The following is a 17,850-nucleotide window of genomic DNA, read 5'->3' on the forward strand; positions in this document are numbered from 1 at the left end:
CCTGCACCCCTCAGCCACGGCCTCGGGCCGGGGATGAACTGGGCCCAGCGAGCTCCTGGCCCTCCCGTTGCACTGTGGCCTGGTGCCGGGCCTGGCTGACACCTCCCTGCCACATGCCAGGACCCCAGGCCCCGCCGCCCCCCAACACCTCTCACGCGGTGCCCTCCCCCGAGGCGCCCGGTGCCTCCAGCTCAGCGTGTGCACCATCCTGCCCCACCCAGGCCTGCGTGGTGCCGGTGCCCACAGACCTGGGGTCCCTGCCCAGCCGCAGCGCTCGTGAGCGGGGTCCCCTGGGCAGGTGACGGCCCCTTGGCCCCTGCCTGTCCAGCCTCCACTGCTCCCTCGGGAGCCGCCCAGCCCCTCCCCTTCAGGTTTCCTTCTGTGCTGCTTTCACCAGCACTGGGGATCCCCCCACCAGGGTCTGGATGCCCAGAGGGTTAGGTGGGGCCCCCAGGTCCTGCCAGGGATCACTTCCCTTTTCTGAGACGCTGTGGCACCAAAGCCACGCCAAGGTTTCATTTCAGGGGCTGCGCTGGAGGAAAGAAACTTAGTGAGGCCCTGACAGCTGCAGCAAGTGGGTTTGGATCTGCTTCCCAACTCTCTTACCCAGAAGCTGGGCCCGCCTTGGGCGGCTGGGTGAGCGGCCTGGAGAGGAAGCCCGCCCGGCCACCTCGGGGGCTCGGCCAGCACCCACCGGCCCCCAAGCCTGACGCTGAACAAAGTCAGAGCATGGCGGCAGACGGGGTGTAATGTGCTGCCCCCTTGGGAGGGGGCGCATCTGAGCAGAGGGTCTTCCACCACCTTCCTGCCAGGGCCACAGCGTGTTCAGGCTTCTGGTTCTTACCAAGGTGATTTCTGGGTTCTGTGCAACCCCAAGGAACGTCCCTGAGGACCGCAGGGGAGCAAGTGGGTCTAAAGGAGCCGCGACACTAAATTGGCCAAGATATTAAAAGCTGAGTGGAGATGCGGGCCTAGCAGGACCAGGAAAGCCTCTGGGAGTGGGGCCGTGGGAAGAAGCCCAGGCCTGGCCCAGGAGCTGGCAGTCCGGAGGAGGGCAGGACAGGGTTTGGGGGGTCACGCCGTCTGCACAGGCGACAATGCCAGCAGTCTCAAGGGAGGCTGGGGTCCTGCCCGTGGGAACAACCCCATCCTGGTCCCAAGAGGCCCTGTCAGAGGAGCCCTTTCTCCCAGCCCCAACCCCCGGGCCCCACAGACAGGCTCATTCTGACCAGCGGGACCAATGCCGCCCCAGCAGAGGGGCCCACAGGCACCCGGGCGCCAGGGGCACAGACCATCCCCGGCAAGTGGGTCCCCAATTCCAAGAGCCCCTCGCCTTCCAGGCAGACTGCAGCGCCTGGCAACCAAGTGGGGGGCCTCTTGCACGCCCCACGGCTAGACTGGGCCACACACGACGATGAGCTCCGGGAGCAGTTGTTGGATGGCCTGGGGGATGGACCGATGGACGGATGGAGAATGGGAGTGAATGGGCTGGGTGCCCGAGACCAGCCCAGCAGCTCCGGCTGGCAAGGGGGGCAGCCAGGATCATGGCGACATGGCATCACTGTCACCAGGGCAGAGGGCAAGGGCGCTTGTCCTCAGCCCTGAGTGCGGGGCTGCCGCCTGCGCGTCCTGTTCCTGGAGGAGCAGGGAGAGCAAGGACAGCCCCGCGGGGCCTGGGAGGACATGGGCCGGCTGGCCGGCCAGGGCTGTGGACAGCGCTCCATGGTGCCTCCCACCGCCTGAGGGGACCTGGGCCTCAGCAACGGCTCCTCGGGAGGGGTGCCAGCCCCCAGGCAGGCCTCCAACCCCCACTGACTCCCCGAATGGCCGAGCCAGGGGCCTCCACCCCAACCCCTCACCTGTCCACCAGAGGAAAGGCCCACCTCACCTCCTCCAGCTTCACTTCCCAAAGCCTCCTGCCCCTGCTCTAACCTGTGGCCCCAGGACGCTCCTTCATCCAACTGTGTTCCCGGAGCCCACCAGCAGGCGTGTGAGCCAGGCACCGGGGCTGTGGGACCCAGGGACAGGCCTCCGGGGGCTCTGGGACGTGTGGCTGGCCCACCAGGAGACGCCGCCAAGCAGAAGGCTCCCGTGGGGGCGGGGTGGGGCCGGGCCAGGCCCCCGGCGGCCTGCCCTTCACACAGCAGCCTGGCCCACGTGCTCACACCCGGACTCGGCCGTGGCTCCTACCCACCACCTCAGCCCGCACCTGTCAGGCCAGGCCCGACCACACCTCCTCTGCTCTCTGCACCTGGAGCATCTGCTACCCCCTTCTCCTGGCAAACTTCTTCTCAACTTTCAGAACCCCTTCCAGCCTCTTGAGACCACTGCCAGCCACGGTTCCAGACTCGGGGCAGCGCCCCCAGGGCCTGGCTCCCTGCCCCTCTCCCAGGGCCCCTGAGGGCACTGTGTGTTGCCCACTCCCCTGGGGACAGCGAAGGCAGAGAAGGGGCAGCAAAGAGGCCAGAAGTTGGGAGGGAAAAAGCCTGAGCCTCTCGCACTGCCATCTCCCCACTGGAAATGCAGACAACGCTACGCAGGGACCAGACCCCCCCCGGCCCAATAAACACAGGACATGTTTCATACAAAACCATTTAATTGAAATACCTGTATAAAAAAATATGATTTCCAGACATCTCACTTTTGAACTGAAAGAAACCTCTATCTGCAGCGCCTACACACACCGGGATCACAGAAACACAGCTGCTGCAATAAATTAAAGGCTTGAGACTCTGTCCCCCCACCCCCCAGCCTCCAGAGCCAACAAGCGAACTGTACAAGGTCAATAATTTAAAACCCGCCCCCCGGGGGCGCCGAGCCGCAAGGTGGCGGGGTCACCCACTCCCCTTAAATTAGCCCCTGTACAAGCCCACCTTCCGACAGACACAGGTAGGACTGGGACCTGGGGTCCACATGCACAGCCAACCCCCGCCCACAGACCTGGAGGAGGCAGGGCTGCTGGGAGGGAGGAACCTTGACAAATAAATTAAACAATAAATAGCCCTCCTCGGGGTCACACCATAAATAAGACGTTTGCACACGCACACGCATCGGGCGGGCAGGCAGCAAGGCCTGAACGTTGCATTGCTTGTGCAGACGTGCCCAGACGAACACCGAGACACGAGAGTGGGGGGCGCGAGGAGTCCCGTGCCCGGGTGAGATGCAGCCCCAGGACACGGCGCGCTCCTGCTCCCACGCGTCAGACGCGCGGCCGCCTCCGGCCAGCACAGCGGAGGGATGGCCTCGGGTCAAGCGCCGGTGGCGGTGGGCAGGCGGGACCTGGCTTGGGCCAGAGTGTCTTTGGACAGACAGAGCTTGAGAAAACCAAGTCCCGTGAGAGCAGCGTTCGAAAAGGCACTCAAAGCAAAGGAAACGGGCCGGTGCCAAAGGCAAAGGTCACCAGGGGTCAGAGTTCACTGCTCTCACAAGGAGCAGACAGCCGGGCAGAGCTGGTCCACCTCAGGGCCCGGCTGGGGCAGGGGTCCCTCTGGCTCCCACGGCCAGAGGCACGCCCTGCTCACAAGCTCTCGCTGCTGGAGGTGGTGCTGGCCCCATCGTCCGTGTCCAGGGCACAGAGCCGCAGGTCGCAGCTCTCTGGGGTGCCCCCCTCAGCCCCCAGCATCCAGGGGTGTGCAGAGATCTGGTCCAGGGAGGGCCTCTCGGAGGGCCGCAGAGACAGACACCACTGAATGAGCTGCTGGCACTCTGGGGGGGACGAGAGGATCAGGACAAGGCCGGCTCCGCGCCCCCGCGCCCCCCGCGGCAGGCCCAGCCCCTCCACACACCTGGGGAGACCCTCCTGCGGAAGAAGAGGCGGCCCCGGAGAATCTCCTCGTCCTGCTCGAACGGAATGTCCCCGCACACCATGTCGTAGAGCAGCACGCCCAGGGACCACACGGTGGCCGAGCGCCCGTGGTAGCGGTGGTAGCGGATCCACTCCGGGGGGCTGTACACGCGGGTGCCTGGGGGACACGCGGGGCTTAGCTCCCCCACCCGCGGGGCGCCTCCCCACGAGGCCGGCGGAGCACAGCAGCCAGAGCCCTCGCTCCCCGCTGATGCTCCCTGGGGCGGAGCCGCGGACTACCCTGCGCGTCCTCATCCTGGAAAAATCCTCACCCTGGAAAAACCCGGGCAGGCGGGGCCTCCCCGGCGCCGGCCGCCCCGTCCCCCCCGCCCCCCGCCGCGGGAGGCGGGTCCCATGAGCGCGGGCTCCGGTTTCACAACAAACAGATGTGAGCTGAGGATACGCGGCGAGGGCGGGGCGGGGAGCCCCGGCGGCCCCGGCTCCGCAATGCGGGGGTTTCCGCGCGGCGCCCGCGCGCAGAGGCCGCCCGCGGAGCCGCCCGGTCGGGGCCCGGCCGAGCGGAGGGTGGAGCCCGCCCCGCGCCCCCAGCCACCGGCCCCACCGGCCCGAGGCCCTGCTCTGGCCCGGCGCGCGGCCCCAACGGTCGCCAGCCCCTCGACCCGCCCCGCGGGAAGGGCGCCTACCGTCGAAGTCGGTGTAGACCGTGTCGCGGAGCAGCGCGCCCGAGCCGAAATCGATGAGCTTGAGCTCGCCCGAGCGCAGATCCACCAGCAGGTTCTCGTCCTTGATGTCGCGGTGCACGACCCCGCAGCCGTGGCAGTGGCGCACGGCGGCCAGCACCTGCGCGAAGAAGCGGCGCGCCAGAGCCTCGTCCAGCGCCCCGCGCTCGGTGATGAAGTCGAAGAGGTCCTGCGCCGGCTCGGGCCGCTCCAGCACCAGCAGGAAGCCGTCGGGCCGCTCGAACCAGTCCAACAGGCGGATGACCCCGCGCGCGCCGCCGGCCGCGCCCACCTTGCGTAGCAGCACCACCTCCAGGGGCACCGCCGCGCCGGCCTAGGGGACACGGCGGTCAGCGCGCTCCGCCCGGCGCCCGCGCCCCCCGCCCCGCCCGGCGCCGCCCGCCCGCACTCACGATGCTGCCCCACTCGGTCACCCGCTCCTTCACCACGTGCTTCACGGCCACCTGGGGGGGGAGGGGACGGGGGTCAGGCCTGCGCGCACCCAGCGACGCGCGCGGGCCGAGCGTCCCGGGCGCGCGGCGGCCGGACTTACCGGGAGCCCGTCGGCGATGCGGCTGCCCGCGTAGACCGTGCCGAAGCCGCCGCTGCCCAGTACGGCGCCCACCTGGTACACCTTCTCGAAGCTCTCCCTGTCCGCCTTGGCTGTGGAGGGCGCACGAGCCGGGTTGGGGCGGCCGGGCCCCGCGGCCCCCCGTCCCGCCGCGCCCCCGGGCCCGCGGCCCCGCATACCTGGCTGCAGGATCTTCCCCGGGAGGTGGTCCGCGCCGCCCGGCCCGCACAGGTGCGCCAGGGAGCCGAACTTGGAGAGCAGCATCGCGGGGGCGGCCGGGCGCGGGCCCCCGGCCCCCGGCCCCCGGCCCCGGCCCCCGCGCCGCCTCTCACCCGGCCCGGCCCGGCCCGGCTCCCCGCGCGGCGGCGGACGCGGGAGGGCGGCCTCCCCGGGCCGCGCGGAGCCCCGACGCGACCGCGATCGCACGCAGCCGCCGAGCCGCGCACACGCCCGGCCGCCTCGCCCCGGGGTTTTGGGCCGCGGCCGCGCGTATCCCTCCGCGGGGGCGGGTCGAGCCGGGGCCCCGCCCCCTTCCGCCGGGGCCGCGAGGCGGGGGTCGCCCCTGGACCCGCGCGCGCTGCCGGGACGACGGCGGGACGAGGCCGGCGCGCCTTCCGGAGTGGGCGGTGGCGGGCGGGCGGGGGGCGCTGCGAGGCGCCCGGGACTAGCTGGCGGGAGGGCGCGGAGGCGTACGGCGCGGCGTGGCGCGTCCCCCCTCCCCCGCGCGCACACACACAGGCGCCCGCGCATGCGCAGCTCCTGCGCGGCCGGCGGCCTGGGCAGCGGGGCGGGGCCGCGGGAGCCAATGGGAGCCGGCGTTCGCAAAGAGCGCGGGGCCCGGCCAATGGCGGCGCGTGGGCGGGGCGGGGCGGGCGGGGCCAAGCCGGGAAGGTCACCGGCGTCACCGGCCCGGCGCAGGCGGCTGGACGGGGAGCGTGGCGGCAGGCACCCGAGGATCGGCGGGGTCCGGGAGGCGCCCCCGATGCTCCGGACTGTGCTCGTGCTCCCCGCAGTCCGCGCAGCGCGGCGCGCCAGTGGCCCGGAGCGGCCAGCACCGCCGCCCCCGGGGTGCCCTGCTCGGTGGCAGGGCCTCCGGACTCGCAGCCGCCCGCGTGGGCTGAGGCTCCACCCTGCCCACCCCGGGCCACCGCTCTTACTCGGGCTTGACCTCCAGCCCGCAGCCCGAGGTCCTTTCCTGACCACGCCTCCCTCCCAGGAACCTTTGCCCTGCTGTCCCCCTGCCTGGAGTGCCCTCCACTACTCTGCACCCGCCTGGCTGCCCTCCAGGCCCAGCTGCTGTCTGTCTCTGCCAGGGAGGCCACCTTGACCGCCTCTGTCAGGGCCGGAGCCAGCCCAGGTCTTCGTGGCCCTGGTCTGGACCTGAGCCTGTCCTCTGGTTTCTGTACAGCGCAGACTCATCCACCCCCACGGGTTGCCGACCGCAGCCCAAGGTCACCAGCCTGAGCAGCTCTGGTGTGAGCAGCCGTCTGCCAGCCCCGGCGGCTGAGCTCAGGACGTCCACTGCTTCCCACAGCCATCCCAGAGAGGGTTAGGATTGGGGGAGGCAAGAAGTCGAGGTACTGGTCCTTCTGGGAGCCAGGCTGGGATGTAATCATGGCAGCCACATCCCAGGGCGCATCAGAGGTTGCCTTCAGGTGTGACCCCCAAGCACGTGCACTGACCTGCCTCAGGGGCCCCGGCCAGCCTGCTGGCTCCCTCAGCATACCAGCCTGCTCCAAGTCACACAGCTTAGCTGCCACTGGCCCTGTCCCAGGGCAGAGAGTGGGCCCCCCACGGGCACAGCTCTCGGGCTCTTATCTTCCTGGAGCTCTGTCCACCGACCTCCTGCGCTGTGGACCCAGGACAGCTGAGTCAGGGCCGGCCAGTTTACCACGGTCCCCAGGCCAGTACAGGGCTCCTCATGGGGTCAGATCCAAGGCAGGGGGCCGGCCCCTGCAGTGGGATCCAGGGATTCTTGTCTTCTCGTGGGTTTTTCCGGAGGACGAGTGGCTGGTCCTCAGAGCCTTCTCCTTGGGTCAGGCTGCCGTGGGCTCCTGGACACACAGCCTGTCCTGGGCTGGGGAGCGTCCTGCGTCTTAGTGTCAAGATGTGGCTCTGAGGACAGTTCCAACTCCGTGGACAGGGGCCAAGGTTCCCTGTGACCTCCCCTGTGGGCCTCCAGCCCTTCATGTGAACCTCCAGGCCAGTCCGCCTCCTCCTCAGGTGTCCTGGCCCATGTGCCCAGCTGGTCCCTGGCCTGGGGAGTCAGCCTTAGGGTGCCAGCATCCTGAGGGTGAGGGCCACCCCCTGCACCCTACCCGCTCCGGAGTCTTGATCTGAAGACCCTGGGTCTCCCCAAACTCAGAGCAGGATTCTCTCTCCTCCGGAAAGGAGCGGTGTGTGTCCCTCCTCCCCCAGCCCCGAAGGTGGGCTGTACCACCTGTGGAAGCCCCTGGGGACACTGGGAGTGGGGCGGGGTCCCCTACAGGGTCTGGGAGTGCAGGACAGAGCAGGAGGCAGCCTCTTCCCTGAGATGGAGGTTTACTCAGAGCCTTCATCTCCTCCAGACTCTCGTGTGTTGTAGACGTGCTGTCTGTGCGTGTGTGCATGTCCCCTACAGACGGTGAGTCCTTGAGGGTCAGAATGGACCCGGACCCCCTCCCTACCAGGGGCTGTCCCGTAGGGGGGCCTCTTTCAGGCCCTATCTGGCCCAAAGAATAGTCTGGGCAGGGGCTGGCATCCCTGCCTGTGTGGCCACCCAGGGCCCACGTTTCCTCAGGCACGGGGGGTCTTCAGTGCCCAAGATGACCCTGACCAGTGGGCAGGACTCAGGCGAGGTGCTGCCCATGTCCCCCTGTTCCTACCCTGCAGGCAGGCATGACCCACCCCATTTCTCAGTGTGGCACACTGAGACTGAGGGAGTCTCATGCGTGCAGAGCCCCTGCCCTCCTTGTAAAGGGAGGCAAAGCCAAATCTGAGCCACAAGGGCCTCTCGCCCTTCTGCCCCAGGCACGGCCCTTGGTCAGTAACCCCAGGCCACCCCTTCCCTGCAGGTCTGATCCACACCCCACTTCCAGCCACATCCCCAGCAGTGCAGGATGTCAAGCCCTGCTTGTTTTCTCCTGGTTCCTGGAAGGCCTATCCAGTGGGCCTTAAAAATAGCTCTGGGCCCCACAGGCAGGCCTGGCCCAGGTCAGCAACTTCATGGGCAGCAGGCTAGGGCCTCCTGAGAGGCCCCCAGGAGGAGGGCCTGGGGTTGAGGCACCAGCCCGCCCCACTGACCAAAGAGGCCAGGCCCGGCCCCTCGGCCTCCCACCACCTCTTGGCATGGGAGGCTCAGGCGGGCCTGTTGTGCGCACCTCCATCCATGGGGCCCTCTGCTGAGAGGGCAGCCTCGCAGAGGGGCCAGGTGCCTCTTTAAGTTCCCAGTGGCCTCTCAAGGCAGGTGTTTCCTGAGTGAGGGGAGCAGCTTGGATCCTCCTGGGGGGGCTGCACCCCCGCCCCCACCCTGGAAACAGCACAGGCAGCCCCGCAAGGTCACCCTGTCCTGCTGGCAGGAGGGGCAGCGGTTGCCATGGTGACTGGAGCCAGGCTGTCCTCCCCAGATTAGGGAGGAAGAGGAGGCTGGAGGGCAGATAGCCTCAGCCACCACCCTCTGCCTCCCATCCACACATGGCCACCCTCACACACACACACACACACACACACACACACACACACAGACCATTTCACACTTACGAACACGCCCACAGAACCGGGTGTCACCGCAGGGAGCACGGGGGCGGGCACTTACCCCAGGTCTGGGCCCTCAGCCCCCTTGTCCCCCTCCGTCCCCATGGCAACAACCAAGGTCTCCTCGGCTGGCCCCTCTCCAGCTGCCCCTGACATCCCCACGCCCCTCAGCCCAGGCTGTGCCTGGGGGACGCCCCCTCCCTGCTCCGTGGCCGCCTCTGTGCTCCCTCGGCCCCAGGGCTCCCCAGTGCCGCCCTCAGCCCGTCCCCGTCCTGCCTCCGATGCCCCAGGGCCGCCCTGGGCCGTCAGGGTCAGCTGAGCCCGGGAGCCCCGCCAGCCTCCACTCGTACCGCAGGAACCCCGGCCCAGCTTCACCCCGGCACCACCCCCACCCCGGCCCCAGCTGGGCTCTGGGAGCTCTGTGACCAGCCCGCCCACGTGCTGCGTGGCACGGGGCCCCCGCGTGGGGCCACAGCCCGGGCGGGGTGGGAGGAGCCTTCCCCCTGGCCTCCTCGCGCCTCCATGCTGGCCTCTCACCCGCCGGGGCGGGGAGGCAGCAGGGCCCAGCCAGGGTTTTGCAGTGTTCTGCAAGGCACCTGGGGCAGGGCCCAGTGGGGCCGCGGTGGGTCGTGGCCTCTGGGGACTGGTCACCCTGCCTGGGAGCCCCTAGCCTGGCCTGCCCCGAGGCCAAGGCTGGCCCACATTCAAGAGCTGCCGTTTCCTCTGGGCACCGCCCCTGCCGGCACCGTAGAGCGTTCACCTCTCGAGCCACCCACGGCCTGGCCACGGTCACCTGGACTCTGGCCAAGGGGACCCTGAAAAGCCAACGAGGGAGAACCTAGGCCTCACCCGGGGGAAAGCCGGGGTACCGGTGGACCTGACCCCACACGCAGCTGGACTGGAGCCCCTATCACCAGCCTTGGGGGCGGTGCTCGTGGGAGCCGTGACAACCCAGAAGGACCTGCCTGGGCTGCAGGGGTCCTCTCCCCACCTGGCCTCTGGCCAGCACTGGGGCCAGGCCCCCCGGGCAGTGGGCACAGCCTTGGCACTGGACCGGCTCCCCGGCCACTTTGCTGGGGCCTCGCCTCTCCCCTCCCCGCACCTGGGCGTCCGCATCGGTGGGGCCTCTGACCGCCCCTGTGCAGGACCAGGAGGGGGATCCGGCCAGGCGTCTGTGACGTGCTTCTCGGGCACAGCGGGCACCTGCCACAGCGACGGAGGCGGCCCTCACTGTTGTCGCGGCACAGGCCCCACGTTTCAAAGCTGGGGGGCTCCCTGGGGTGGGGGTGCCGCGGCAGGGCCCGGCAGACTCCGGCAGCTTCACCTTCTCTGTGCTGAGACCCCAGGGTCGAGGAGCCCAGCCGGGATGGGACCTGCTCACCCCAGAGGCCCAGGCCGCGGGGGCTGGGGCAGCAGGCTGTGCTCTGCGGGCGCCCTGTGCCCCGACCCCAGGAGCAGGTGCAGCCTCTGGGATGCGGGCCAGGGAGCGTCACTGCCTCTGTGGGTGGCGCCCAGGCGGCTCCGGCCCCTACTTGGAGACCAGGGTGAGATGCAGAAGGGGCCTCGGAGGGGGTCCCGCCCAAGGAGCTGGGCCGTCCTGCCTGTGTCTGCCTCTGAGTTGCAGGTGGCTCCCAGGTACTGGCTCCAGGGGCCAGCAGGCTGAGGGTCTCATGTGTGGGCTTCCTGGAAGAGGAGGCCCAGTGCAGCTGAGTCTCCCAGGCCAAACCAGAATGGGGAGGGTGTGGGGGCACGTGGGCGCCACAGTGGGTCAAGACCTTGGGGCCCAGGGCCTGCGGCAAGGATGACCTTGTCTTGGGAGAGTTCCATTCAGTCCCAGGGCCAGCCTGGGCCACTCTCAGACCACAGAGAAACTGAAACTGCCCCCTACAAATGGACCCAGGGTCTCCAGAGCGCGGATCTGGGAGGCCCCGGTCACATAACATGTGGGATCGGGATGCAAAGACAGCCTTGGAGACACACATGTCGTGAGCCCTGGCTGCATATCTGCCCATGCTCAGCACGTGCGTGTTCCCCCAGCTCAGCTCTCGGGAGGGCCCTGCTTTCACACCGCGTCACAGAGAGAGAGAACAGTGTCCTATGGGGCTGCCGGGGGAGGGATGTGGGGGCCTCAGGGGAAGGATGAGCCCATGGGTGGCCACTGGCCTGGCCAGGAAGATGGAGCGCGTCCCCACCAGGGCATGAACCCCTCCCCAGAACAGATCAGGCTTGGAAAGAAGCAGAGCAGGATGGATGATGGTTTCAGGTCAGGCTTGATCTGGCCCCTCCCTGCCAGCCCCGGGCAGTACGTACACAGCTCAGAGCCCAAAAGCTTGGGCTCCCCAGCCCCTGTGGGGCTCCTCCTTTAATGGTTCAGAAATAGCTAGGGGAGAGCGCCCACACCTGGGCACTGGGGGGGGGGGGTCACTGGTTTCAAGGAAGATACCGTGCGGCCCAACTTCTGCTGACGGAGCAAGAGCAAGAACTGCACTGACAAGGGCTGTCTTCTTGGTGCTCAGCACCCTGCAGGCACGCCTTGGTGCACGAGGCTCCCTGGACCCAAGCCTCAACCGACCCTCTGCTTCCCTGCCTGCTGGGAGCGGCCCTGGGCCTGCGGGCAGCGGCCACAGCCTGAATGTGGAGCCAGGGAAGGGGCACTTCTGCCAGAGCAGCCCCAGGAGGCCTGGGTGGCCTTGCAGACTCTCCTCCCTGCACCTTTTGCTGGAGGGACCAGGTCTGGCTCCCGGGAACCACCCCAGTGCCAGCCTGCGCAGGGCGCAGAAAGGCCCCCGGCATTCGGAGCCAGGATGCAGCAGGGGCAGAGCCGTGCCCAGTGGGGAGTGTCCGTAGTCAGAGGTGGCCGGCCAGACCTGTGGGGCACGATGGGGGGAGTCTGGTGACCCTGAACCCTGCCCCCGGGCTGGAGGCCTTTCCTGGCTCACCGTGGGGTCCTGGGGCGGTGGAGGGGGTCAGGGCTGCTGGGGCTCTGGGCCAGCCCCCTGAATTTAGGCTCCAACACGGACTGGGCGCATCGGGAGCGGGGGCTGTCCCCACCTCTGCCCAGGGTCCCATCCTGAACCCAGGGCCCCGAGGTGGCCTGGGCAGAGCGTCTGGTCCAAAAGTGGCCGGCTGGTTTCCAACCTCAGGGCCACTCCCCCATTCCCAGGGAGTGACAGTGGGGGGGGGTGGGGCGCAGAGGCGGCAAGGGCCTGTGTGGAGGGGCGCCCCCAACTCCGGCTCAGCTCGTCCCCGAACGTCCCACCCTCACTGCCACAGGAGGAGGATGGGACCCTGCTGGGAGGGCCCAGGGGCAGAGGAGCTCCCCAGGGGCCGGTCCACCAGGCTCAGGGCGCAGCTGACAGCACATCTGTGTGCGCACGCAGCGGCTCGCCATGCAAACGGGGGGGTGGGGTGCAGACACGCAGCGGGCCCCCACTGCTCACGCCCCGCTGGTACCGCCTTCCCCCTGCCGCGCAGCACCCCCGACCCAACCTGGTCAGGCGCCGCGGCCGGGGGCCAGTGGCCTTCCCGCCGCCTCTGGGGGAAGGAGCCCAGTGGGCTGCACGAGGGTGAGGCCAAGGGCTGTGGACTCGGAATCTGCTGTCCCGATGGGAGCCCAAAGCCCAGGGTTGGGGGCAGGGCCTCACAGACCCTGTAGGCCTGGCACGAGCAGCCCACCTCAGGATCCAGGGCCGTGTTCTCCCGAGCAGCGGGCACACAACTCCCTACGCACACCTGGAGGAGGCGGCGAGGCTAGGGATGCAGGTGGGAAGGAGGCCAAGTCCCGAGGGTGGGTGACAGGGCAGGAGACGGCAGTGCAGGCTGGAGGCTGAGCCGGCGGGGCCGCGCCTGGGGGTGAGAGGTGGGGCGGGAGGACCTCGTGGTGGGCACATTCCTGGGCCGCCTGCAGCCGGGCGGGCGCAGGCCCCGGAGCCAGTGGGCAGAGATGCTGAGTCACCACGAGCAATGGGAAGAATGGAAAGAATTCTGCACTTTTACTCTCTGGCCAGGTTCCCAACCCCCCAAAATTCCCCGTCCCAGGCCGCCGGCCCCTCCTGCTTCCCGCTGCCCAGGGCAGGCCTGGCTCCCGCCCCGACCCTGACCTCGGGCAGCGTTGGTGTCCTGCCCGCCGGGGCTCTGCGGCTCGGTGGGGCTGTTCTGTTGGCAGGACACCCCCTGGGCCCGGAGTGGACCCCGCATCAGCGCCTGCTGCCTCCTTTTTGGGGCCCGGCTTCCCAGGGTCTGCTTGGGCTTGGGACAGGGGTGCGGGGTCAGGCGCCCTCCCCCACCCGGGGAGGGGGGGACCCGGGGTTCCAGGAAGAGCCTGTCTTACCATCTGCCTTTGGTCACTTGCCAGCACTGCTGCTGGGGGATTTGATGGGGCTGCAGGTGCCTCCACCCCAGCCAGGCCAGGGAGCGGGGTGGGGGGTCTCCACCTTTGCCCTTCCTGAACCTGTGCCAGCCTGGCTCCCTCCTGCCTCCCAGCCCGGGCCCCATGTGGACCCAGGCAACACCCCACTCTAGCCCTCTGCCCCTCACCCACCATCGTGTCTCCACCCCCCCCATCGGGACTGTCCTAAGCGGCTCCACGGGAGGCCTGGCCGGAGCCGCGGACTGCCGGTGTGCGGGGGTTTCCACCCGGCCCTGGGCGCCCCCCCGGCGGGCGGCTCAGCTGCTCTGGGACCAGGGCTGAGGCTGCCCCTCGGACAGCAGGGGGACCAGCAGGCCGAGGGCCCCCACCCGCTGCCGCGAGCCTGGAAACCATCCTGCGCACTCGGCTGCCGCGGGCCCCGCCTCTGCAGTCCCTCTGAGGCAGCTCCGGAGCCTGCTTCGGAGCACACCGCTCCCCCGCTCAAAGCCCTCCCGTGGCGCCCTTCCCTCTCTTGGAGAGAAGTCGAGCCGCTGGGCCCCGGCTCTCTCCGCAGCGGCTGGACCGCGGAGGGGAGGGGTGGGGAGGCGGCCGTGCGCGCGGCCAGGTGGCGGCCCCTCGAAGCCCCACGCCATCTGCGCCTGCCTCCCCTCCGCAGGCGGCACGGAGCCCCTCTGCCAGCCACCCTTCAGCTCCAGGCGTTAACGGCTCTGGTCCCTGTGCCGCCCTGAGTCCCGGGCCGGGTCAGGCCGGGCAAGTGACAGCACGCGAGCCGCAGGGACCAGGCCTCGGGGGCAGACGCAGGAACCAGCTCGGGCCTTGGGGCTGTCGGTCCGGCTCCCGGACCCCAGTTACTGGCATCCCTCCTAAAGCCGAGGCTGGTCGGGCAGGGGCGCAGGGCCTGCTCGCACCTCCGGACCCGCCCACGCAGGCTCTGAGGGCACACGGGCCTCTTCTCGGTCCTCATTTACGTGTGGGGAAACCGGGGTTCCAGGATGCGAATGGCTGTCCAGGCCCCAACCGCCAGCTGAGGTTGGGAAGTGCCGTCCAGCTCGGAGAACCAAGGCTGGGGGGCACCAGGACAGGGGCCGGGGGCGAGGCAGGGCTGGGTGGGTGGCCCGGAGCCTAAGGCCAGGATTGGGCTGAGTCCAGGGCTCGGAGGCTGGGCAGGAGGGGCGGGGCATCGTCGCCGGCCGGCCCCATGCCGTTCCCTGTGGAAGAACTTGGGGTCAAGGAGGTGGGGAGGGGTGGCCGGGACAGAGAGACAGCGCCGGCCAGGGCGAGAGTCCTGCTGAAACAGTACTGGCGCGAAGGAGCCTGCCGTGGGGGCAAGGGAGGCGGCTGGGCTGGGCAGTGGCCAGGGGGCCTCGGTGGAGGGCCTGACCTCCTGAAGTCCCACCTGCCAGGACCCCGGCGACCCCAGCAGAGGTGACCCGGCTGCCTGCCTGGTCCCGGAGCCTCTCAGGGAGGCCGGGTGAGGGCAGCATCAGCTGGCCTGGCCGCTGGGGCCCCAGCACGCGGAGCCCGGCCCTGACCTCGGTGTGAGCTCAAGGGCTCTGGAGGGCACTGGCCAGACTGCCCTTGGGCTGAGGGGCGGTGGGCAGAGCTGGGGCCAGGCCCTAGAGCTGGGTCTTGGCACTACCTGGAGGCCAGGCCCCAGGTCCAGTTTGCTCCCCAGGTCCCCATCTCTGTGTCTCTGGCTGGTGAACAGGAGAGGAGAGGAGTGGACGCTGCCTGCCCTTCCCCCACGCAGTGGCACAGCCTTCAAGGCTGAGCTGCTGGGCCGGTGCCCCGAGGTGCTACCCGTGACGCAGGCTGTGGCCTCTGTTGCACCTGCCTCCTGGCCGGGTTCCAGGCCACATACACACGTGTGTACACACACACACACACACACACACACACACACACACCCCTGGTCAGACCGGTTCCACGGGGCTGGCTCTTAACCTATGCCGGCCTGGCCTGCCCAGACGCTGTCCTCTCCCTCCCCGCCAGACTTGGTATCCCCACCCGCGAGCGGGGCTGTCCTGCCCACCTGCGGCCCTCGCTAGGCCGGGTGCACAGCGGGGCCTCACAGCGGGCGGTGGGTGTGGGATTGGGAGACGCCCCCCGCCTTCCCCCAGCCCCTCAGGGCCCTTCCAGCGGGTGGGTCGCACCAGCTGCGCTCTGCAGCGCCCCACCTCCGGGAAGGGGCTTCCTCGGACCCCGTGGCCGGCCTGGCAGGCCGCCCGCGGGTGACTACTCAGTCTCGGCCGGTGGAGGACCGATCACAGCTCCGCCAGCCCCTCACCCCCCTCCGTGCCCGTTGCTCCCCGGGGTCAATGGGGGCCACCGTCTTTCCCCCGCCCCGGTCTCTGGAGCCATCCGGGTCACCCTGGACCGTGGGTGCCCCTCCATCTCTTCCGACTCCCTGAGCTGCAGCGCGTGTCGGAGGGCACCTGGGAGAACGCCCTGCACCGGCCTGCGGGGCTGGAGGGCTGCGACGGGGACGCGTGCCCTGTGGGTGGGGGAGGGGCGCCAGGAGAGTGCCTGCGGTCCCCTGTGTCCTGACCGGGGTGGGTCCACGTGGGTGCGGAGTCAGGACCTGGAAGGGCCCATGTGGACCCTTGCGCCCTGACCAGCGGTCATCTCCTTCGTGACCTGTAGCCCTGAGTGCCCCCTGCACTGGAAAGTCCAGCAGTCCAGACGCCCGGGCAGTCGTGACTGTCACCCAGAGGCTTCGTGTCCGGGCTAGTGTGTCTGGGCCACCGTGGCACCCAGCAGGACGGCCCATGGAACTAAGGAGCCCGGCCCCAGCATGGCAGCCGGCGCCCAGTACCGGCACCTGCCCCCGGGACGCTCACCCAACCCAAACCATCCTGCCACCCATCCTGCCTCGCGGCGCACCCAGCAGGAAGCCAGACCCCTGCAGCCTGAGGGGCTCTGCGCTCCAGACACGCGCCCAGGCCTGGGATGGTTGGTGGGGAGGGTCTCCTGCCCTGAGGAACATCTGGTCTGGGTGGGGGGAGGGGAGAAAGGGAGAAGGCCCAGAAATCCTGAGCTGTTTAGGCCTGGAAGTCCCAGGGCCAGAGGACTAGGGTGACCCGCAGGGCAGTGCCATGGAAGCGCAGCAAGGGGCGCAGGTCCAGGAGGATAAAGGCTCGGTGGGCATTGCAGGCCGTCTGGGTGCAGCTGGGGCCAGAGGCAAGGTGGTCGGGCTTGCAGGGGATGGGGCTGGAGGCGGTGCTGGGCAGGAGCTGGGGGGTTGGGGGTGCTGGGGCAGTGGGGGTGCGGGGACGGGGCAGAGCAGTGGGGGTTGGGGCGGGGACGGTGGGGGGAAGGCGGGGGGGAGGGCTAGGGGAGCTGGGGGGCGGGGACTTGGGCAGGAGGGGCGGGGACGGCAAGGGGGCGGGGGGAGGGGGGAGCTGGGGGGCGGGGTCTTGGGCAGAGCGGGGGGGGGGGCGGGGACGGCAAGGGGGCGGGGTCGCGGGGAGGGGCCGGAGCAGCGGAAAGTGGGGGTCACGGCGGGGGCGCTCAGGGACACAATGCGCGCTTGTGCGGCGGTGCGGGCCGCCGGCGTCCTGAGCAGACACCGCCCTGTTCCGGCCGCACATGGTGTCCTGGGCCAGGCGGCCTCGGCGCTGGGCCAGCGGGGAGGGTGCAGGAGGCCGGGCGCTGGCGGCCAGAGCATCCCGCCCGCCGGGCTCCCCGCGGCTCCACGGTGGCCACCCAGCGGCCCGCCGGGCGCCTCTCAGGGGATGGCCGTGGCCTTCGCCCCTCAGCCAGGGCCTGGCCATCTTGGCTCCATGCGGCAGCTGGACCCAGAGGCCAACCGACCTCAGCACAGGGCCCGGCCCAGGCCAGCCCTGCTCCTCTGGCCCCCGGGGTCTGCACCCTGGATGGGGAGGGGCGGGAGGGCTTACACGCCCTGTGGGGAGACAGCCCCGCAGGCTGGGCTGGGAGGGCAGGGGTGCTGCATCCTGGCCCTGTTGGTGGGGGCGGGGGGGGGGGGGGGGAGGCACAGTGCTGAGTGCCCTCCCTCTTGTCTCACAGCCCCAGGGGCAGCCTAGAAAAGAGAAGGCCTGGCCCTCCCACCAGCCCCGGGCTCCAGGAAGCCCGCAGGGAACGCGGCTGCGCTGGGGCTTCCAAGAGGGGGGCAGCTGTTGGCCGGGCTGGGCCTGGGTGCCGCAGAGGCGGTCAGATCTCAGGCCCGTCTGGGACTGCAGCTGAGGCCTCTCTGCCAGGCCCCACGCCCACCCTGCAGGGCAGGGGCTGCAGGACCCAACAGTGCCCAGCCGGGGTCCTGTCTTGTCCTCAGGCCCCACCCCAGACAGGCAGCAGCTCTCTAGCCTCCTTGGGGGGGCCCCCAGGAGAGGTCATTTGCATGACAAATGGGTTCCCTGGAAGGCTGCTTGGCCCAGGAAGCTGGCATTCGTGTGTGTGTGTGTGTGTGTGTGTGTGTGTGTGTGTGTGTGTGTGTGTGTGTGTGTGTGTGTCTGTGGACGGGCCGCGCTCTGCACAGGCTCACAGCACCCTCCTGGCCTGTGTTAGGCTGCACGGCCACCCCGAGCTCGGCCCGTCCTTGCAGGCCCGCTGCTCACAGGGGCAGCCTCATCTGGGCCACAGAGCCGGCCCGCCAGCCTCAGAAGTTTCCTCATCTGTTAGGAAGACCTCACCC

General features: G+C 69.6%; 2 protein-coding genes across 3 annotated transcripts; both read right to left on the reverse strand.

Annotated features, from left to right (window-relative positions):
- Positions 1-2,582: 2,582 nt before the first annotated feature.
- Positions 2,583-5,498, reverse strand: PIM3 (Pim-3 proto-oncogene, serine/threonine kinase). 2 transcript variants are annotated; one of them, XM_057743456.1, is made up of 6 exons: positions 5,275-5,498; positions 5,078-5,187; positions 4,938-4,988; positions 4,489-4,858; positions 3,786-3,962; positions 2,583-3,705 (listed from the first exon to the last, which is right to left on the reverse strand). In XM_057743456.1, exons 1-6 carry the CDS (start codon positions 5,357-5,359, stop codon positions 3,518-3,520), a joined length of 981 nt encoding a protein of 326 aa, XP_057599439.1. In that variant the 5' UTR covers positions 5,360-5,498; the 3' UTR covers positions 2,583-3,517. The 2 variants fall into 2 exon arrangements, with proteins under 2 accessions (XP_057599439.1, XP_057599438.1); XM_057743455.1 differs by having other exon boundaries at positions 5,078-5,487.
- LOC130856791 (collagen alpha-1(I) chain-like) lies at positions 5,424-13,828 on the reverse strand. The gene is made up of 10 exons (XM_057741633.1): positions 13,565-13,828; positions 12,928-13,075; positions 12,317-12,549; positions 11,540-11,694; positions 10,059-10,510; positions 9,819-9,964; positions 8,889-9,268; positions 6,938-6,945; positions 5,832-6,168; positions 5,424-5,742 (listed from the first exon to the last, which is right to left on the reverse strand). Exons 1-10 carry the CDS (start codon positions 13,826-13,828, stop codon positions 5,424-5,426), a joined length of 2,442 nt encoding a protein of 813 aa, XP_057597616.1.
- Between the last annotated feature and the right edge of the window lie 4,022 nt (positions 13,829-17,850).

The sequence above is a fragment of the Hippopotamus amphibius genome, chromosome 7, assembly GCF_030028045.1.
Source record: "Hippopotamus amphibius kiboko isolate mHipAmp2 chromosome 7, mHipAmp2.hap2, whole genome shotgun sequence".
Taxonomy (NCBI): Eukaryota; Metazoa; Chordata; class Mammalia; order Artiodactyla; family Hippopotamidae; genus Hippopotamus; species Hippopotamus amphibius.

Bases quoted from the DNA above. Each gene is read 5' to 3' on its own strand.
- PIM3 (XM_057743455.1), bottom strand. From the start codon at position 5,359: ATGCTGCTCTCCAAGTTCGGCTCCCTGGCGCACCTGTGCGGGCCGGGC. The intron at 4,859-4,937 runs GTGAGTGCGGGC...CGTGTCCCCTAG, and splicing joins TGACCGAGTGGGGCAGCATC to GCCGGCGCGGCGGTGCCCCT. The intron at 3,963-4,488 runs GTAGGCGCCCTT...CGTGTCCCCCAG, and splicing joins GGTCTACACCGACTTCGACG to GCACCCGCGTGTACAGCCCC.
- LOC130856791 (XM_057741633.1), bottom strand. From the start codon at position 13,828: ATGGCGTGGGGCTTCGAGGGGCCGCCACCTGGCCGCGCGCACGGCCGC. The intron at 11,695-12,316 runs GTTGGGTCGGGG...CGTGCCCCACAG, and splicing joins CGGCCGCGGCGCCTGACCAG to GTCTGGCCGGCCACCTCTGA. The intron at 10,511-11,539 runs GTGCAGGGAGGA...CTCCTCTTCCAG, and splicing joins CCTGGTCCCTCCAGCAAAAG to GAAGCCCACACATGAGACCC.